Source organism: Podarcis bocagei (assembly GCF_964188305.1).
Source record: "Podarcis bocagei genome assembly, chromosome: 9".
Classification (NCBI taxonomy): Eukaryota; Metazoa; Chordata; class Lepidosauria; order Squamata; family Lacertidae; genus Podarcis; species Podarcis bocagei.
The window spans coordinates 76,941,473-76,960,729 of NC_138134.1; the positions used below are offsets into that span (position 1 = coordinate 76,941,473).

The 19,257-nt window shown below is 50.0% G+C and overlaps 1 protein-coding gene across 2 annotated transcripts; it reads left to right on the forward strand.

The window, feature by feature from the left end:
• Window positions 1-2,351: 2,351 nt before the first annotated feature.
• PRADC1 (protease associated domain containing 1) lies at window positions 2,352-14,380 on the forward strand. Of its 2 annotated transcripts, none has more exons than XM_081207466.1 (5): window positions 2,352-2,500; window positions 5,721-5,821; window positions 10,014-10,123; window positions 11,201-11,368; window positions 14,121-14,380. In XM_081207466.1, the coding sequence occupies exons 1-5, from the start codon at window positions 2,440-2,442 to the stop codon at window positions 14,239-14,241; spliced, it is 561 nt and encodes a 186-aa protein (XP_081063592.1). In that variant the 5' UTR covers window positions 2,352-2,439; the 3' UTR covers window positions 14,242-14,380. The 2 variants fall into 2 exon arrangements, with proteins under 2 accessions (XP_081063592.1, XP_081063591.1); XM_081207465.1 differs by lacking the exon at window positions 2,352-2,500 and adding an exon at window positions 3,240-3,330 and having other exon boundaries at window positions 14,121-14,361.
• The last annotated feature ends 4,877 nt before the right edge of the window (window positions 14,381-19,257 follow it).

The window sequence follows — 19,257 nt, forward strand, 5'->3', positions numbered from 1 at the left end:
ACCGCTCGTGGGAACCGATGGGGAAACGCGGGGTTTTTAGGTGCGTGGGAGAGAAAAGGCAGGGATTCCCGTTCTTTGGAACTCAGCCCTTTATCATTAAAAGAAAATAAGCGTATTAAATTGGGAAAGGATTATGACAAGGCTGTATATTGTCTCCCTGCTGATTTAACTTATATGCAGAATTCATCATGCGAAAGGCTGGGCTGGATGAATCCCAAACCGGAATTAAGATTGCCGGAAGAAATATCAACAACCTCAGATATGCAGATGACACAACCTTGATGGCAGAAAGTGAGGAGGAATTAAAGAACCTCTTAATGAGGGTGAAAGAGGAGAGCGCAAAATATGGTCTGAAGCTCAACATCAAAAAAACCAAGATCATGGCCACTGGGCCCATCACCTCCTGGCAAATAGAAGGGAAAGAAATGGAGGCAGTGAGAGATTTTACTTTCTTGAGCTCCATGATCACTGCAGATGGTGACAGCAGCCACGAAATTAAAAGACGCCTGCTCCTTGGGAGAAAAGCAATGGCAAACCTAGACAGCATCCTAAAAAGCAGAGACATCACCTTACCAACAAAGGTCCATATAGTTAAAGCTATGGTGTTCCCAGTAGTGATGTATGGAAGTGAGAGCTGGACCATCAAGAAGGCTGATCGCCAAAGAATTGATGCTTTTGAATTCTGGTGCTGGAGGAGACTCTTGAGAGTCCCATGGACTGCAAGAAGATCAAACCTATCCATTCTGAAGGAAATCAGCCCTGAGTGATCACTGGAAGGACAGATCCTGAAGCTGAGCTCCTCATGAGAAGAGAAGACTCCCTGGAAAAGACCCTGATGTTGGGGAAGATGGAGGGCACAAGGAGAAGGGGACGACAGGACGAGATGGTTGGATAGTGTTCTCGAAGCTACCAGCATGAGTTTGACCAAACTGCGGGAGGCAGTGGAAGACAGAAGTGCCTGGCGTGCTCTGGTCCATGAAGAGTTGGACATGACTAAATGACTAAACAACAACAACAATACAGTAGATTTCTATGGACAGTCATCATTCCACTCCCAGAAAGTGATATAGGGTGTCCCGGAAGTTCTATTATCGATGTGAATCTCTGTTATTAGATTTATGGTTCATGTCCTGTGAGCTCTATGGAAAGAGCAGCTCCCGTGAGCCGGAGCCCTTCCTCAGGGCCTTACCATAGAGAGAGGGAGGCATTCCCTAGCCAGACTGCAGGCAATCCTGTGTGCAATCCTATGAGCAGGAATGGGAGGGCCAGGTGCCCTGCAGATAGGACTCCATTTCCCATCAGCCCCTGCCACCAGCAGCATGGTCAAGGATGATGGGACTTGTAGTACTTCAGGAACACCTGGAGGAACCACAGCTTATCCCCATCAATGCTAAACGCGCCTTACATGTCCCGTTTAACCTAGAGCTTCCTTCTGAACCATGTAGGACAAGGGTGCATAACAGCGGGTTGGGCTAGATGACCTTTGGGGGTCCCATTCTGACCCTTCTAATTTACAATTCTAACTGGAGTTGTTTTCCCCCTTGCTAGAAACCATTGGCTTAGTAAGAAGGTTGTGCAGTTTGAGTGAAAGCCATTTCTGGAGGTCAGAACTGCCCCATCCCAGCGATGTGCAGATTCGAGAGGTGAAGCTTTTGCTGAGATGCTTCACCTGGGCAACCATCACCTGCTGAATCGCTGTTTCAGTTGCAGGGATAGTAAAGCAGGGTGTTTCCCCCACCAGTCAGGATTACCCCCGCAGGTTAATCTGCAGCTCTAATATATTCTCACTACTTGGGAGTAAAGCCATGCGGACTGACTTCTGTCAGGGATTTCTCTAGCTGTGATTCCTGTATTGCAGGAGTTTGAACTAGATGACCATTTCCAAGGCTAGGATTATATAATACGAATCCTTGTTTTCCTGGAACGTGAACTACACTTTAATCTTTAACATCACCCCCTTGATATTCTCCAGAAAGTCTCTTTTAATTTATATTTATCAGGCTCTGATGACTCCAAACCATAGCTGTCAATTTTCCCCTTTTCTTGCGAGGAATACTATTCGGAATAAGGGAATTTCCCTTTTAAAAAGGACAACGTTGACAGCTATGCGGATGACTCCAAACCCTCGATCTTTACAAAAAGGAAGCAAACTAACCTCTCGCTGTTCTTTTCCCCCCCTATTAGGAGCTTGTTGGTAGGATCTCCCCCCCCAAAAAAAAAACAACAACACCAATATGGGTGGCAGCTGATGGATTCGAACCCTCCACCAATGGCATCATGAAGAGCTTTGTCTCCTCCAATGAGAGGAAGCTGGAGGGCGGGTTTTTCCCTTATCAGCGAATGTCAGCGTGAAGAGTGTTGCACAGCTGATGCACGGCCAGAGAGCGCTTGCAAGAGGCGGCGCTTGGCAGGCAGCTGTTGAGCCCCCCCCCCCCAGCAATGCTCCCCATTTGGCCCAGATGTTTGTGCATCTTGCTCTGCTTCGGCCCCTTCGCTCACAGTGAGTATCCCCTCGGCTTCCTAACCTGGGACTGGTGCAGTCATTGGGGACGGAAGCTTCTGGGCTGACAGCTGGCATGGCAGAAACCCTGCCTTACCCTCAGGCCCAGGCTGCAGATGCTCAAATCGACCTGATCTTCCTGCAATCTTCCTTCCTCTTTTCACATTCATGTGTTTGCCTTGTCTAGCCTTAGTAAGTTGCATGGGTCATTTTATAAAGAGGTTCCTTTCTCAAGATCTTGCAATGCTTTTTAATAATAGTAATACAGTGGCACCTTGGGTTAAGTGCTTAATTCGTTCCGGAGGTCCGTTCTTAACCTGAAACTGTTCTTAACCTGAAGCACCACTTCAGCTAATGGGGCCTCCTGCTGCTGCCACGCCCCCGGAGCACAATTTCTGTTCTCATCCTGAAGCAAAGTTCTTAACCCGAGGTACTATTTCTGGGTTAGCGGAGTCTGTAACCTGAAGCATCTGTAACCTGAAGCGTATGTAACCTGAGGTACCACTGTAATAATAATAATAATTTATTATTTGTACCCTGCCCATCTGGCTGGGTTTCCCCAGCCACTCTGGGCGGCTTCCAACAAAGATTAAAAATACATTAAAATGTCACACATTAAAAACTTCCCTAAACAGGGCTGCCTTCAGATGTCTTCTAAAAGTCGGATACAGTGGTACCTCGGGTTAAGTACTTAATTCATTCCGGTCCGTTCTTAACCTGAAACTGTTCTTAACCTGAAGCACCACTTTAGCTAATGGGGCCTCCTGCTGCTGCCATGCCGCCGGAGCACAATTTCTGTTCTCATCCTGAAGCAAAGTTCTCAACCCGAGGTACTATTTCTGGTTTAGCGGAGTCTGTAACTTGAAGCGTCTGTAACCTGAAGCGTATATAACCTGAAGTGTATGTAACCCGAGGTACCACTGTAGTTGTTTATCTCTTTGACATCTGATGGGAGGGCGTTCCACAGAGTGGGCGCCACCACCGAGAAGGCCCTCTGCCTGGTTCCCTGTAACCTCACTTCTCACAGGGAGGGAACCGCCAGAAGGCCCTCGGAGGTGGACCTCAGTGTCCGGGTAGAACAATGGGGGTGGAGATGCTCCTTCAGGTATTCTGGGCATAGGCTCTCCCTTCCTGCAGTTTCCAGCAACGGATATTGATAAGCGTTGCTGCCTCCAACTGTGACCCCGTCCATTTAAAAGCACATTCTCTCCCCACCCACCCAAAGGATCCTCAGAACAGTAATTTTCTTATGGGTGCTGGGAATTGTAGTTCTGCGGGGTAAACTATAGTTCCCGAGATTTTGACGGTGAGGTTTGGGGAGGATCCAAACGATGGATTCAAATTGCAAAAGGGAAATTCCAACATTAGGAATAACTTTCTGGCAGCAAGAGCTGTTCAACAGTGGGACAGACGTCCTCAAAAGGTGACAGACTATCGGTCAGGGATTATTCAGCTACTTGGCGTGGAAGGTTGTAATTGGCAAGACACCGGTTTCCAGAGCGGCCCATGTGCTTCTTGCAACTGCTCCAGAGTATATGGTGTGGGCTTTGCAATCTCAAGCCTATTTATAATTCCTTGCTTTCCCCCCGCCCCTTTACGCCTCCTATTTGCAGCGTGGCAACAGCTGGTTGCATGGAATGTGGCCAGGCAAATTGTTTCCATTCTTCCTTTTCCTCTCGCAGTTATGGGCCGGCTTGAAAAACGTGGTCTCCCAGGATTAGCATAGAACATTCCAGGGGGCAGAAAATGGAGGTGGTTATATATTCAGATATCAACTCCCCTCTTTTTTCCTCCAATAATCCTATTCAGTGTTTCTCCTATAGAAGCATGAAGCACCAGGGAACTATGCTTCCTGTCCCCAGACCTTTCCTTGATTTCCAAAGCTGCTCTGAGATTCTCTTCGCAATCCCACAGACCCACAAAATCCCAGCCGCTGTCATAAATTTGTCTTGGTTGGCAGCTTCAGGTTGGCGTTTCTGCCGGAGGTGGCATTCAGCTAATTTCCTTTCGGGTTTGGACCCTGGAATGCAATTGTGGATAGGGCGACTGTGCTGGAGAAAAGTAGATAAGCCTGCCACCTGATAAAATCTTTATATATATATATATTTAAAAACCCTTCCAGTTTAGTTAGTTCAGCCTTTGCCAGCCTGATGCCCTGCAGGTGTGTTGGACTACAAATCCCATCAGCCACAGCCAGCTGATGGGATTTGTAGTCCAGAACAACTGAAGGGCACCAAGCTGGCAAAGGCTGAGTTAGTCCATGTTTCCTCCCTGATCATCACGTCAAAGGAGGAAAGGTGTTATTGCATGACAGACTTAAACTGGTTTGAAAGGCATTCCCTGTTGCTGAGGTGACCTTGGCTATGGGAAGAGGACTGAGATTCTCAGCACCTCACAAAACCACAGGTATAAAAATGATATGAGTCTGTTGTATAGCCACATGCATAGCCCAGCAACAGCTGGAGGCAGTTTTCTTCTGGATGAAAAGGTCTCTTCACTTTAGATGTTCATTTGAACCTATCTTCAGTTCCTGCTTTTGCATTTAAAAAAACAACAACTATTGTCTAGATGTTTTGATGGTAAGTTTGCAAATCACCATGGGACAGAAATGCAAAAGCAGATTCATAAATAGGTAGATGCAGTACGATCGCATTTTGTGCAGGGGTTCAGTTCCAAGGGTTCCATGTCAAACCTCGGTTCACGAACGGTTCCGTTTTTGAACATTTTGGCTCTCGAATGCTGAGAACCTTTGAAATAAAAAAATTAAGGTCTTATATATGTAATAAATGTTCATAAATGTACAGAAAATAACAGAGGCCATCCAGAGAATATTGAGAAGCAAAGCAGATCGTAAGCCTGATCTGAGAACCCCAAACAAAGGTGTGCCCCCCCTTATATAGACATTTTAAATTGCCCGCCCTGGAGTCCAAGATGGAGGAGTGTTAACGTATATAAAATTGTACATATGGTTGATTTGAATATGTTATTATTGATTATGTATACCCAATGTATCAGCCGCCTGGGGGGTTTCACTGTTTGTATTTGGTTGTTGGCAAAAAAAATAAATTAAACCCAAAATAAAATGCACTTAAGATGCGACTGTGCTGTAATGAAAATAGTCAGTGTATCCCAGTGCTCCCTTCATCTCTGTTTTCGTCGAGACTCTTTTGGCACAATCTGCCCCAAGAGTTCACGCTCTCTTTCTCTCTTGGCACTGCAGGCTTACGTATCCAGGAATACCTCTACTTCCAGGTATTGAGCCCTGGCGATATCCGCTACATCTTCACTGCCACCCCGGCCAAGGATTTCGGAGGGGTGTTTGTAAGTATGAGAACCAGGCTCCCGTTCCCTCCCAGCGATGCCCAACATCATTTTATTTTTTTACTTTTATTAATCACATTTATATACCGCCTTTATCTTCCAGGGATCTCAAGGTGGCGTATACAGTGGTGCCTCGCAAGACGAAAAGAATCCATTCTGTGATTCTCTTTGTCTAGCGGTTTTTTCGTCTTGCGAAGCAAGCCCATTGACGGATTAGCGGATTAGCGCTATTAGCGGCTTTTAGCGGCTTATCTGCTGATCGGATCAGCTGATAAGCGGCTTAGCGGCTTAGAAAAAGGGGGGGAGGGGAAAAAACCAGCAGAAACTCACAAGACATTGTCGTCTTGCGAAGCAAGCCCATAGGAGATTCGTTTTGCGAAGCACCTCCAAAACGGAAACCTCTTTCGTCTAGCGAGTTTTCCGTCTTGCGAGGCATTCGTCTTGCGGGGCACCACTGTATATGGCTCTCCTCCTCCTCCCCCTCCCCCTCCCCATTTCATCCTCACAACAACCTTGTGAGGTACGGCTAGGCTAAGAGATGGTGACCGACTCCATGGTCACCCAGTGAGCTTCATGACCGGGTGGGGATTCGAACCCTGCTCTTCCAGGTCTGAGTCCAGCGCTCTAACCACTACGCCACACTGACTGCAAAACAGTCTTCATTTTTTGGAGGGAGGGTTTAAAATGTAACTGAAGCGTTCCCAAAGCCAGGAAGGATTGGACTCTGATTAATAAAATACAGGCGAGGCTTGACCAGCAAGACTCTGGGAGGGGTGCCAATAATAATTCCCTCCACCCCTTGGCCCAGGTCGTTTTATTCACAAAAGAACTTTTTACACAGTGTTCGTAAGAACCAATCAGATTTCCTCTGAGCATTTTAAAAACCCCACGTGGGACAAAGTCAGATCAGAAGAAATTCTTTTAACTACAAAGAAACTATTTCCTACTTGAGCATGCATATGTAGTTCAGAGTACCGTATTTTTCGCACGATTGGACGCACCGGACCATAGGACGCGCCTAGTTTTTTTGGGGGGAAATAAAGGAAAAAAATTTTCCCTTTATTTCCCCCCCAAAAGCAGGTCAGGGAAACCGAACCAGGTCGAGGAACAGCGGGATAGTGGCGCTGCGCCTCCCTGCTGTCCCCCGAGCTTGTGGGGCTGGCTGATGTCTGCCTAGCGCGCGGGGCGCTCTGCTTCAGGGCGCCCTACCCGCCGGGCGGCAGGCTGCTATCCGCAGCTTGGGGAGCCTTGTGGGGAACTGCTGCAGGGCTCCCCACGCTGCGGATGTATGCCTGGCGCGAGGGGCGCTCTGCTTCAGGGTGCCCCACCCGCCGGGCGGCAGGCTGCTATCCGCAGCGTGGGGAAGCTTGCGGGGAGCTCCTGCAAGGGTCCCCATGCTGCGGATGTGTTCCCAAAGCGCCGGGAGCTTTGCTTTCAGGGCGCCCGACGCTCCGGGAAGCAGGCTGCTATCCGCAGCCTAGACACGGGGCTCTCCCAGGGCTAGCGGAGACCTTGCCAGCACCCAGAAGCTTAGGGCGCGCTGAGCTCCGCACGCCCCAAGCTTCGGGATTAGCGCAGTGGTCCGCTAGCCCTGGGAGAGCCGTGCGACGTCGCGGGGCTCTCCCAGGGCTAGCGGAGACCTTGCCAGCACCCAGAAGCTTGGGGCGCGCTCAGCTCCGCACGCCCCAAACTTCGGGATTAGCGCAGTGGTCCGCTAGCCCTGGGAGAGCCGCGCGACGTCGCGGGGCTCTCCCAGGGCTAGCGGAGACCTTGCCAGCACCCAGAAGCTTGGGGCGCGCTCAGCTCCGCACGCCCCAAACTTCGGGATTAGCGCAGTGGTCCGCTAGCCCTGGGAGAGCCGCGCGACGTCGCGGGGCTCTCCCAGGGCTAGCGGAGACCTTGCCGGCACCCAGAAGCTTGGGGCGTGCTGAGCTCCGCACGCCCCAAGCTTCGGGATTAGCGCAGTGGTCCGCTAGCCCTGGGAGAGCCGCGCGACGTCGCGGGGCTCTCCCAGGGCTAGCGGAGACCTTGCCGGCACCCAGAAGCTTGGGGCGTGCTGAGCTCCGCACGCCCCAAGCTTCGGGATTAGCGCAGTGGTCCGCTAGCCCTGGGAGAGCCGCGCGACGTCGCGGGGCTCTCCCAGGGCTAGCGGAGACCTTGCCGGCACCCAGAAGCTTGGGGCGCGCTCAGCTCCGCACGCCCCAAACTTCGGGATTAGCGCAGTGGTCCGCTAGCCCTGGGAGAGCCGCGCGACGTCGCGGGGCTCTCCCAGGGCTAGCGGAGACCTTGCCGGCACCCAGAAGCTTGGGGCGTGCTGAGCTCCGCACGCCCCAAGCTTCGGGATTAGCGCAGTGGTCCGCTAGCCCTGGGAGAGCCGCGCGACGTCGCGGGGCTCTCCCAGGGCTAGCGGAGACCTTGCCGGCACCCAGAAGCTTGGGGCGTGCTGAGCTCCGCACGCCCCAAGCTTCGGGATTAGCGCAGTGGTCCGCTAGCCCTGGGAGAGCCGCGCGACGTCGCGGGGCTCTCCCAGGGCTAGCGGAGACCTTGCCGGCACCCAGAAGCTTGGGGCGTGCTGAGCTCCGCACGCCCCAAGCTTCGGGATTAGCGCAGTGGTCCGCTAGCCCTGGGAGAGCCGCGCGACGTCGCGGGGCTCTCCCAGGGCTAGCGGAGACCTTGCCGGCACCCAGAAGCTTGGGGCGCGCTCAGCTCCGCACGCCCCAAACTTCGGGATTAGCGCAGTGGTCCGCTAGCCCTGGGAGAGCCGTGCGACGTCGCGGGGCTCTCCCAGGGCTAGCGGAGACCTTGCCGGCACCCAGAAGCTTGGGGCGTGCTGAGCTCCGCACGCCCCAAGCTTCGGGATTAGCGCAGTGGTCCGCTAGCCCTGGGAGAGCCGCGCGACGTCGCGGGGCTCTCCCAGGGCTAGCGGAGACCTTGCCGGCACCCAGAAGCTTGGGGCGCGCTCAGCTCCGCACGCCCCAAACTTCGGGATTAGCGCAGTGGTCCGCTAGCCCTGGGAGAGCTGTGCGACGTCGCGGGGCTCTCCCAGGGCTAGCGGAGACCTTGCCGGCACCCAGAAGCTTGGGGCGTGCTGAGCTCCGCACGCCCCAAGCTTCGGGATTAATGCAGCGCTCCGCTAGCGGTGGGAGAGCTGGGTCTCCCTCTGCTAGCAGATAGCTTCCTGAAGCCTGGAGAGCGAGAGGAGTCGGTGCGCACCGACCCCTCTCACTCTCCAGGCTTCAGCGAAAGCCTGCATTCGCTCCATAGGACGCACACACATTTTCCCTTGCTTTTTAGGAGGGAAAAAGTGCGTCCTATGGTGCGAAAAATACGGTAAATAAAATAGGAATAAAAGGAGGAATGCAATCAGCAAAACCCCAGAGGTCATAAACAGGAATAAACAGGAGAGGAAGGATGGGTAGTATTTACCATCTCTTTATGAACTCTCTTCCTGGCCTTTAAGATCTATCTAAAGATTAACAAACTACATCAAAGTAACCTACTATCTTTATGTACTGAGGATGCTCTGATGGTGTTTCCTGCTTGGCAGGGGGTTGGACTCGATGGCCCTTGTGGTCTCTTCCAACTCTATGATTCTATGATTCTATGATGCCCAGTGAAGCAACTAGCCTGTGTTTAGAATGCTGATAAGTGCCTGTCAGGCGCAGAGAAAGCAAATGGCAAAGGTGCAGAGGCTTGTGGGATTCGATCAGAAATTATTGTCAATGAATCAAACCCAGTCAACACAATGCTTTCATTGCTGACACAATGGCTTGCTCCATATTTCATAATTCCTCATAGCAATCCCACCTGACCCCCACAGTAACAGAGAGGATAACAAATTTATTAGGACGTAAGCTTCCATTAACAATAGCTCATTTCATCCAATACTTGAAGTGTTATCCTGAGTCACTGGTACATTTTCACATGGTTGGATGTGTGTGAGATGAGTCATAAGCTAATAATGGCGAAAATTGCTTTAAAAAAGAGGGATAATTTGCAAAAACAGAAACAACACACCAGTAGCTGATAACACAGACGTCCTGGCATTGATATGCTAGTTCACCACTGTGCTACACTGGCTTCTCATGGCGCCAGAAGGAGAAAGCAAGAAGCCCTGGCGCTTCTGTCTGAGATATTCAGCAAGTTTTAATTTTGCTCTGGTTTCTTTCTGCCTCTCTTTCGCCTGCCCAAGAACACGAGATACCAGCAGATCTACCTGGTCCCAGCAGACCCTCCGGAGGCTTGCGGGGCTCTGAACAACGGGGTCTTCATCGAAGGCCAGATCGCCTTGGTGGAGCGCGGGTGAGTTTCCTCGCATGGGAAGAGGGCCGGGCTGTTTTCAAGGGCTACGTTTTTAATTAATGGGATTTCTTTCATATGCATTTTGATTAACCTTCCCGTGAGTCGCTTGTTTGCCCGCACACTTTTTGACGCATTTCCCTGTCTCTTTCCAAAAGTCTGCGCACAAAGCCCTTAACAACTCAGGACCCAGTTTGCCTGCCGTAGGCCCTAACTAATGACACCAGTCACGAAATTAAAAGACGCCTGCTTCTTGGGAGAAAAGCAATGGCAAACCTAGGCAGCATCTTAAAAAGCAGTGACATCACCTATTGAATTATGGTGCTGGAGGAGACTCTTGAGAGTCCCATGGACTGCAAAAAGATCCAACTTATCCATTCTGAAGGAAATCCGCCCTGAGTGCTCACTGGAAGGACAGATCCTGAAGCTGAGGCTCCAAGACTTTGGCCACCTCATGAGAAGAGAAGACTCCCTGGTGTTGGGAGAGTCCATGGGACTCTCAAGAGTCTCCTCCAGCACCATAATTCAAAAGCATCTTCGGTGATCAGCCTTCTTTATGGTCCATCTCTCACTTCCATACATCACTACTGGGAAAACCATGGCTTTAACTATACGGACCTTTGTTGGCAAGGTGATGTCTCTGCTTTTTAAGATTCTGTCTAGGTTTGTCATTGCTTTTCTCCCAAGAAGCAGGCGTCTTTTAATTTCATGACTGCCGTCACCATCTGCAGTGATCATGGAGCCCAAGAAAGTAAAATCTCTCACTGCCTCCATTTCTTCCCCTTTTATTTGCCAGGAGGCGATGAGCCCAGTCGCCATGATCTTGGTTTTTTTGATGTTGAGCTTCAGACCATATTTTGCGCTCTCCTCTTTCACCCAATGATGATGATAGCAATAGCAATAGTAGCCCTCCCATCTTACTGGGTTTCCCCAGCCGCTCAGGGCGGCTTCAGTTATAAAAACATAATAAAGCGCCATACATTCCAAACTTCCCTATACAGGGAACAATACCTGTCTAGTTTGGATCTGAGTGTCTTTGGGGGCGCAGGACTCGAAACTCTCTTGCCGCCTTTCCGGCAGGGGCTGCTCATTCCTGTCCAAGACTCGCATCGTACAGGAACTCGGCGGCCGTGCGGTGATCATCGCGGACAACGCCTATGACAACGACAGCTCCTACGTGGAGATGATCCAGGACAGCACCAGGCGGACTGCGGACATTCCTGCCCTCTTCCTGCTTGGGAGGGACGGGTAAGTGGCTTGGAGCTGGCGTAGCCAGAGGCTTCCGAGATCAGGCAAAATCCCCTCCGTGGCTGGATCTACACTCAGTTTTTAAACGTTATTAGAACGATATCGGAAAGATTGTTCTAAAACGTCAAGAAAATAAAAGTCCCTTTTGCTTTCTTTCTCCACCGTCTCCCTGGTTTCTGGTTGCTCTCATGTCACGTTTTAATTACGCACCGTGGACATTAAAACATAACGTCGCATGGCTATATGGTTAACAGAATCTTCCCTTTGCTTTTTCTTAGCGTTAAAAACCGTGAGTGTAGATCTGCCCTGCGTCTTGTAAAAATAGAAGACAATCTTGGAAATGAAACAAACAAACAAAAAATCCTTTCAGTAGAACCTTAGAGACCAACTAAGTTTGTTACTGGTATGAGCTTTCGTGTTCATGCACACTTCTTCAGATATGAAAGCACACGAAAGCTCATACCAATAACAAACTTAGTCTCTAAGGTGCTACTGGAAAGAATTTTTTTATTTTGTTTCGACTACAGCAGACCAACACGGCTACCTACCTGTAACTAGAATCTTGGAAATGGTAAAGAAATGTGGGGTTTTATCAGTGATGGCCGTAATAACAGAGTTATTCCTCCACTGTTGGAGGGAATCGCCCCTTGAATACCTGTTTGCAGGAAATCACAAGTGGAGAGAGAGGACGGTTGAGCTCAGGTCCTGTTACTGGCTTCCTGTAGACACCTGGTCAGTTACCGTGAGAAACAGGAAGCTGGACAGATGTGGCCAGACCAGTTATGTGGCTTCCCTTAAGTGCATAGTATTAAATTTGAATGCAGTAACTATTGGGTTATGGTTATGATATAAAAAGAGTGAAGATTGGGTGCAGCAATGAGATAGTATTTAAAAAAGAAAGCCACAGAAAAGGGGACGAGAAGTCGATAAAACAGAAGAAACACTGAGATTTTATGTGAAATTTGTGGAAAATTTAATAAACTATATTATAAGAAATAAATAAATTTGAGAGCAGAGAGCTGGTGTGCAAATCTGCTGGCAGCAGTAACAACCCTTGCAACAACAACAACAAAATCTAACAATGGGAGAATGGAGGAGAGATTGCCAAATTTTAGGAATGCAGAAATTCACCCGTTTTAAAAGTGCATTGGCACACAGAAGCAGCAAAACCAGTTCCTTTTTTAAAAACAGAAAACTGAGTGAGTGGTTGGCAGGTTCCGGAACAGGATCAAAGCTCTGGAAAACATCAGCCCAAAACTCTTGAATTATGTTGAGATAGAACACGTTTGTTTATGTCGTGAGTCCGACTTGGAACAAGGATGCTTACTGGGGATACCTGGAAAAGAGTGGGCCAAAAGGGAAATTGCAGGCCACTTGGAGATGGCTGGCCACTTTAGTGTGGCCCCTCGAGTTTCCACCAGACTCCTGCAAACATTGGTCGGACCTTGACAGGCCGCTGGGATCCTGGCTGGTTGGTTGGTTTGGAAAAATGTAGATGGGGCAAAGGCAAACCCATCGCTGATCCAGAATAGAAATTGATCAGCTGTACTGCGCTATGGAGGACATGGGTGGCGCTGTGGGTTAAACCACAGAGCCTAGGACTTGCCGATCAGAAGGTCAGCGGTTCGAATCCCTGCGACGGGGTGAGCTCCCGTTGCTCGGTCCCTGCTCCTGCCAACCTCGCAGTTCGAAAGCACGTCAAAGTGCAAGTAGATAAACAGGCACCGCTCCAGCGGGACTAGATTGGGACAGACAGAAGTACTGGGGACAGAAGTACTGGGGGGACAGGAGGCGGGCAGATGTAGAGGACTCCCTGGTCCTGAATGGGGCAACTGTGCCCCTGGAGGACCAGGTGCAAAGCCTGGGAGACATTTTGGACTCACAGCTGTCCATGGAGGCGCTAGTTAATTCTGTGTCCAGGGCAGCTGTTTACCAGCTCCATCTGGTACGCAGGCTGAGACCTTCCCTGCCAGCAGACTGTCTCACCAGATTGGTTCATGCTCTGGTTATATCCTGCTTGGACTACTGCAATGCGCTCTACGTGGGGCTACCTTTGATGGTGACCCACAAACTACAACTAATCCAGAATGCGGCAGCCAGAGTGGTGACTGTGAGTGGCCACCCAGACCACATAACACCGGTCTTGAAAGACCTACATTGGCTCCCAGTACGTTTCTGAGCACAATTCAAAGTGTTAGTGCTGACCTTTAAAGCCCTAAACGGCCTCGGTCCAGTATATCTGAAGGAGCGTCTCCACCCCCATCATTCTACCCGGACACTGAGGTCCAGCGCCGAGGGCCTTCTGGCGGTTCCCTCACTGCGAGAAGTGAGGTTACAGGGAACCAGGCAGAGGGCCTTCTCGGTGGTGGCGCCCGCCCTGTGGAATGCCCTCCCATCAGTTGTCAAGGAAATAAACAACTACCAGACTTTTAGAAGACATCTGAAGGCAGCCCTGTTTAGGGAAGCTTTTAATGTTTAATAGGTTATTGTATTTTAATATTCTGTGGGAAGCTGCCCAGAGTGGCTGGAGAAACCCAGCCAGATGGGCGGGGTATAAATAATAAATTATTATTATTATTATTATCCCGCAAGCAGGATTCGAACACAAGAGACCTCTCCCCTCCTGTGGTTTCCAGCAACTGAGATTCAGAATCATCGCTGCCTCCGACTGTGACAGGGAGTTCCGTAGTTTAACTATGCGGTGTGTCCACCGACGAAAGTCACTATGGCTTTGCCCCCCCCCTCTATCCAGGTACATGATCCGCCGATCCTTGGAGCAGCACGGCCTCCCCTGGGCAGTCATCTCCATCCCTGTAAACGTCACCAGCATCTCAACCTACGAACTGATGCAGCCTCCGTGGACCTTTTGGTAGCAGAGAGCAAGCAGGGCAAAGGATGCTGGCGAGGACGGGCCACAGACTGGCCGGCTGGCCTTTCCGAAAGGAGCTGCGATGGGGCTTTACGAACTAGAAACCTCCTGGATGTTCCAGCATCTTGCCTCTTTCAAGAATTGGAGCCACCGTTTTTGGGTGGCTTTCGTAGGTCAAAGGAACTCAGCCCTATGGGCTACATACTAAGCGTGGCACTGGCTTCCCCGCCTGGCACAACTCTCCAGGGGCCCAGCCACAAGTCAGTCCTGGACCCGTGGGCACCAGGTACCACCAGTGGACTGTTCCAGCAAAATATACCTTTGAAATCCTGTGATTCAGAAGAGGCAGTTTGCTCTTTCTTGTGCTGTTCCCACTGGGCTCAGGATTGTGCCCCCATTTCACTGGCTGCCTGGATGGGGCTCCTGTGCTGCTTTCTGCTTGGAAAAGAGAGGCACAGTGCGTCTCTCTTGGAGGACTGGGGCTGTGGATGATTTAGGTTACCTTTTTCTATCCACGGGGAAGCATCCCTACAGCAGTTTTGCAGTCCTGCTTCTTGTTACGTTTTTGTTTTTTGTTTGGCTATGCTACAGCACTCTACGTGGGGCTACCTTTGAAGGTGACTCGGAAACTACAACTAATCCAGAATGCGGCAGCTAGACTGGTGACTGGGAGCGGCCGCCGAGACCACATAACACCGGTCTTGAAAGACCTACATTGGCTCCCAGTACGTTTCCGAGCACAATTCAAAGTGTTGGTGCTGACCTTTAAAGCCCTAAACGGCCTTGGTCCAGTATACCTGAAGGAGCGTCTCCACCCCCATCATTCTGCCCGGACGCTGAGGTCCAGTGCCGAGGGCCTTCTAGCGGTTCCCTCATTGCAAGAAGCAAAGCTACAGGGAACCAGGCAGAGGGCCTTTTCGGTAGTGGCACCCGCCCTGTGGAACGCCCTTCCAGCAGATGTCAAAGCGATAAACAACTACCTGACATTCAGAAGACATCTTAAGGCAGCCCTGTTCAGGGAAGTTTTTAACGTGTGATATTTTACTGTATTTTTGGTTTCTATGGAAGCCGCCCAGAGTGGCTGGGGAGGCCCAGCCAGATGGGCGGGGTATAAATAATACATTATTATTATTATTATTATTATTATTATTATTATTATTCAACGGCACCCTCTCGGAATTTCGAATGTGCCCATTGGCAAACTCTGTTTAAACTGGGGAAGGGAGTAGCTGATGCGGAGACCTCTGGGACGCAAATCACGTGTGGCTGCCGGGAGCTGCCAGCGTGGTGCCCCCAGGCACACAGCTGCCCCACACCAAGCCCCCCTTCCCCAATAAAATAGGTTGTGGGGTTTTGTGTGCATTTTATGCATAGCAGTTTTCCTACTTTGCAAACTGCGCCCAAGGGGTCAACATGTTTGGCACCTCTTGCTGGTAAGTGCTGGTAGGCTCACGGCCTTCTCCAGACCTTATTTCTAGCACATTTGAGTACAGTCATACCTAATGTTGCGGACTGCCAAAACCCGGAAGTACCAGAATGGGTTACTTCCGGGTTTTGGCAGTCACGCATGCGCAGAAGCGCTGAATCAGATCCCACATGGGTTGCGAACGTGCATCCCGCACGGATCACGTTCGCAACCCGAGTGTCCACTGTACCTTGGTTCTCGAACAGAATGCGTTCCAGGAGTCCATTCGACTGCCAAAACCGTTCGGAAACCAAAGCATGGCTTCTGATTGGCTACAGGAGCGTCGTGCAGCCAATTGGAAGCCGCGCCAGACAGTTGGCTTCCGAAAACCATTCAAAAACCAAACCCTCACTTCTGGTTTTCGATCATTCAGGAGCCAAGAGTTCCAAGGCGTTCGGCAACCGAGGTACGACTTTAGTCCTTTCACGGAAGAAAAAAAGAGGCGCTCAGACCCTCCTGAAATAAATCTAAGATGAAAGGAAAGCAGAATTCGCCTCCAAAATTTCCCCAAGCAAACGAAAAGCACAACCTCTATCCATGCAAAAGTAGGCAGAGTGCACTCTACCTGGTGCACAGAAGCATTTGGATGAAATAGAGGATGGGTAGGCAAACTAAAGCCCAGGGGCCAGATTCAGCCCAGTCGCCTTCTAAATCCAGCCCGCAGACGGTCTGGGAATCAGCGTGTTTTTACATGAGTAGAATGTGTGCTTTTATTTAAATTGCATCTCTGGGTTATTTGTGGGGCATAGGAATTCGTTCATTCCCTCCCCCCCAAATATAGTCCGCCCCCCCCAAGGTCTGAGGGACAGTGGACCAGCCCCCTGCTGAAAAAGTTTGCTGACCCCTGAAATAGAAGATGACTGGATGGCTGGGTTTTGCATTCTCGCCACTTCTGGCTGCAGAAAGAAATCCCTCAAATTTAAAGTAAATAAATGGGAAGAGGAGGAGGAGGGTCTCCGCAGCTGACAAGGGGTGGTGGTCATAGAATCTTAGTTGGAAGGGACCCCATCAGGTCATCTAGTCCAACCCCGCTGCCCCGGTGTCTTCACAGTGATGTCTGAGGACACCATGTTATCAAATCCGAGAGAATAATAGCAAGAAATATTTGGGAAATGGTATTGGCTCCACCACATCAAGAAGTGAGTGAAGGACCTGAGCAGAGACCAGTTGCCAGCTGATCACCCTGAGTTAAGGGCTATTGGAGAGGACACGGCGATAATAATTTGTTCATGTGCTGGATCTAGCAGCTATACGGCCTGTTGGGAGTCATGAAACTTTTCATAAAGCTCCTGACAAAGGAGACTTCCCTGAAATGCGACAAGCTATGGTTTGTAACCAGATGTGCCAGAGCTTGCCTCCCTTTCTCCCTCACTGAGGACTAGAAACTTGGTTTTGAAAAGAAACGAAAATCGGGACACACCAGAATTGTCACGTCCTATCGTAGGTGGCGCTGTGGGTTAAACCACAGAGCCTAGGGCTTGCTGATCAGAAGGTCGGCGGTTTGAATTCCCGCAACGGGGTGAGCTCCCGTTGCTTGGTCCCAGCTCCTGCCAACCTAGCAGTTCAAAAGCACGTCAAAGTGCAAGTAGATAAATAGGTACCGCTCCGGCGGGAAGGTAAACGGCATTTCCGTGTGCTGCTCTGGTTTCGCCAGAAGCGGCTTAGTCATGCTGGCCACATGACCCGGAAGTTGTATGCCGGCTCCCTCGGCCAATAAAGCAAGATGAACGCCGCAACCCCAGTGTCGGCCACGACTGGACCTAATGGTCAAGGGTCCCTTTACCTTTTATGAAATCACAGCGCCCCACAAATCATACGATCCATCGCTCCCACAAACCTGCTTCATGGGTCTCAGTTTACCCCAGGTAGACTCACAGAATAAGAGAATGAAAAGAGCCCATGAGGGTCATCTAGTCCAACCCCCTTGCAGTGCAGGAATCTTTTGTCCAACGTGGGGTTCAAACCCACGACTCTGAGATAAAGTCTCAGGCTGTACTCACTGAGCTATCCCAGGGGATAAAACTCTGCCCCACCTACAACACACACACAAAAAAACCTTGCAAAACTAGCTTCTTATTGCTCTGTTAAAACAGCAAAGAACTATTCCCGCATTGCCAGGGGTTGGACTAGATGACCCTTGGGTCCCTCCCAACTCTCAAACTCTACGATTATTTTCCAGACTGAACATCCCCAGCTCCTTCAACCATTCCTCATACGGCTTGGCTCCCAGACCCTTGATCATCTTGGTCACCTTCCTCTGCACATTTTCCAGCTTGTCAACATCCTTTCTAAATTGTGGTGCCCAGAACATAAAATTGTGCAGCCCTGTTTAGGGAAGTTTTTAATGACTGATGTTTTAATGTATTTTTAATCTTTTGTTGGAAGCCGCCCAGAGTGGCTGGGGAAACCCAGCCGGATGGGTGGGGTAGAAATAATAAATTATTATTATTATTCAGCTTGTCAACATCCTTCTTAAATTGTAATGGCCAGAAGTGAAAACAGTATTCCAGGTGTAGAATAGAGTATTCCAAGGCAGAATGGAGCGGTATTATTCCTTCCCTTGATCTGGACACTAGACTTCTGTTGAGTCAGCCTGGAATAACATTAGCTTTTTCTGCTGCTACATCACCCTGTTGACTCATGTTCAGCCTGTGGTCCACCAAGACCCCTAGATCCTTTTCGTATTTTACCACTGGCAAGCCAGGTATCCCCCATCTTATAATTGCGCAACTGGTTCTTCCCAGCTAAGTGCAGAACGTGACATTTGCCCCTGTGGAAACACATTTCCTTAGTTTTAGCCCAGAAGAAAAGGCAAGAGCAGGGGTAGGCAAACTAAGGCCCGGGGGCTGGATCCGGCCCAATTGCCTTCTCAATGCGGACGGTCCGGGAATCAGTGTGTTTTTACATGAGTAGAATGTGTCCTTTTATTTAAAATGAATATCTGGCTTATTTGTGGGGCCTGCCTGGTGTTTTTACATGAATAGAATGCTTTTATTTAAAATGCATCTCTGGATTATTTGTGGGGCATAGGAATTCGTTCATTTTTTTTCTTTTCAAAATACAGTGGTACCTCGGGTTACATACGCTTCAGGGTACAGATGCTTCAGGCTACAGACTCTGCTAACCCAGAAATAGTACCTCGGGTTAAGAACTTTGCTTCAGGATGAGAGTAGAAATCGTGCTCCGGTGGCATGGCGGCAGCAGGAGGCCCCATTAGCTGAAGTGATGCTTCCGGTTAAGAACAGTTTCAGGTTAAGAACGGACCTCCGGAACGAATTAAGTACTTAACCCGAGGTACCACTGTATGTAAGAATGCAGCCAGCCCCCAAACTGCTAAGAACCAGCTTAGGAGGAAACTAGTGATGACTGTTAAGTAAAAACAAAAAACCCCCACACAACTCCAGATAAAGTACAGTGGTACCTCGGGTTACAGATGCTTCAGGTTACAGACTCCGCTAACCCAGAAATAGTACCTTGGGTTAAGAACTTTGCTTTGGGATGAGAACAGAAATTGTGCTCCGGCGGCAGCGGGAGGCCCCATTAGCTAAAGTGGTG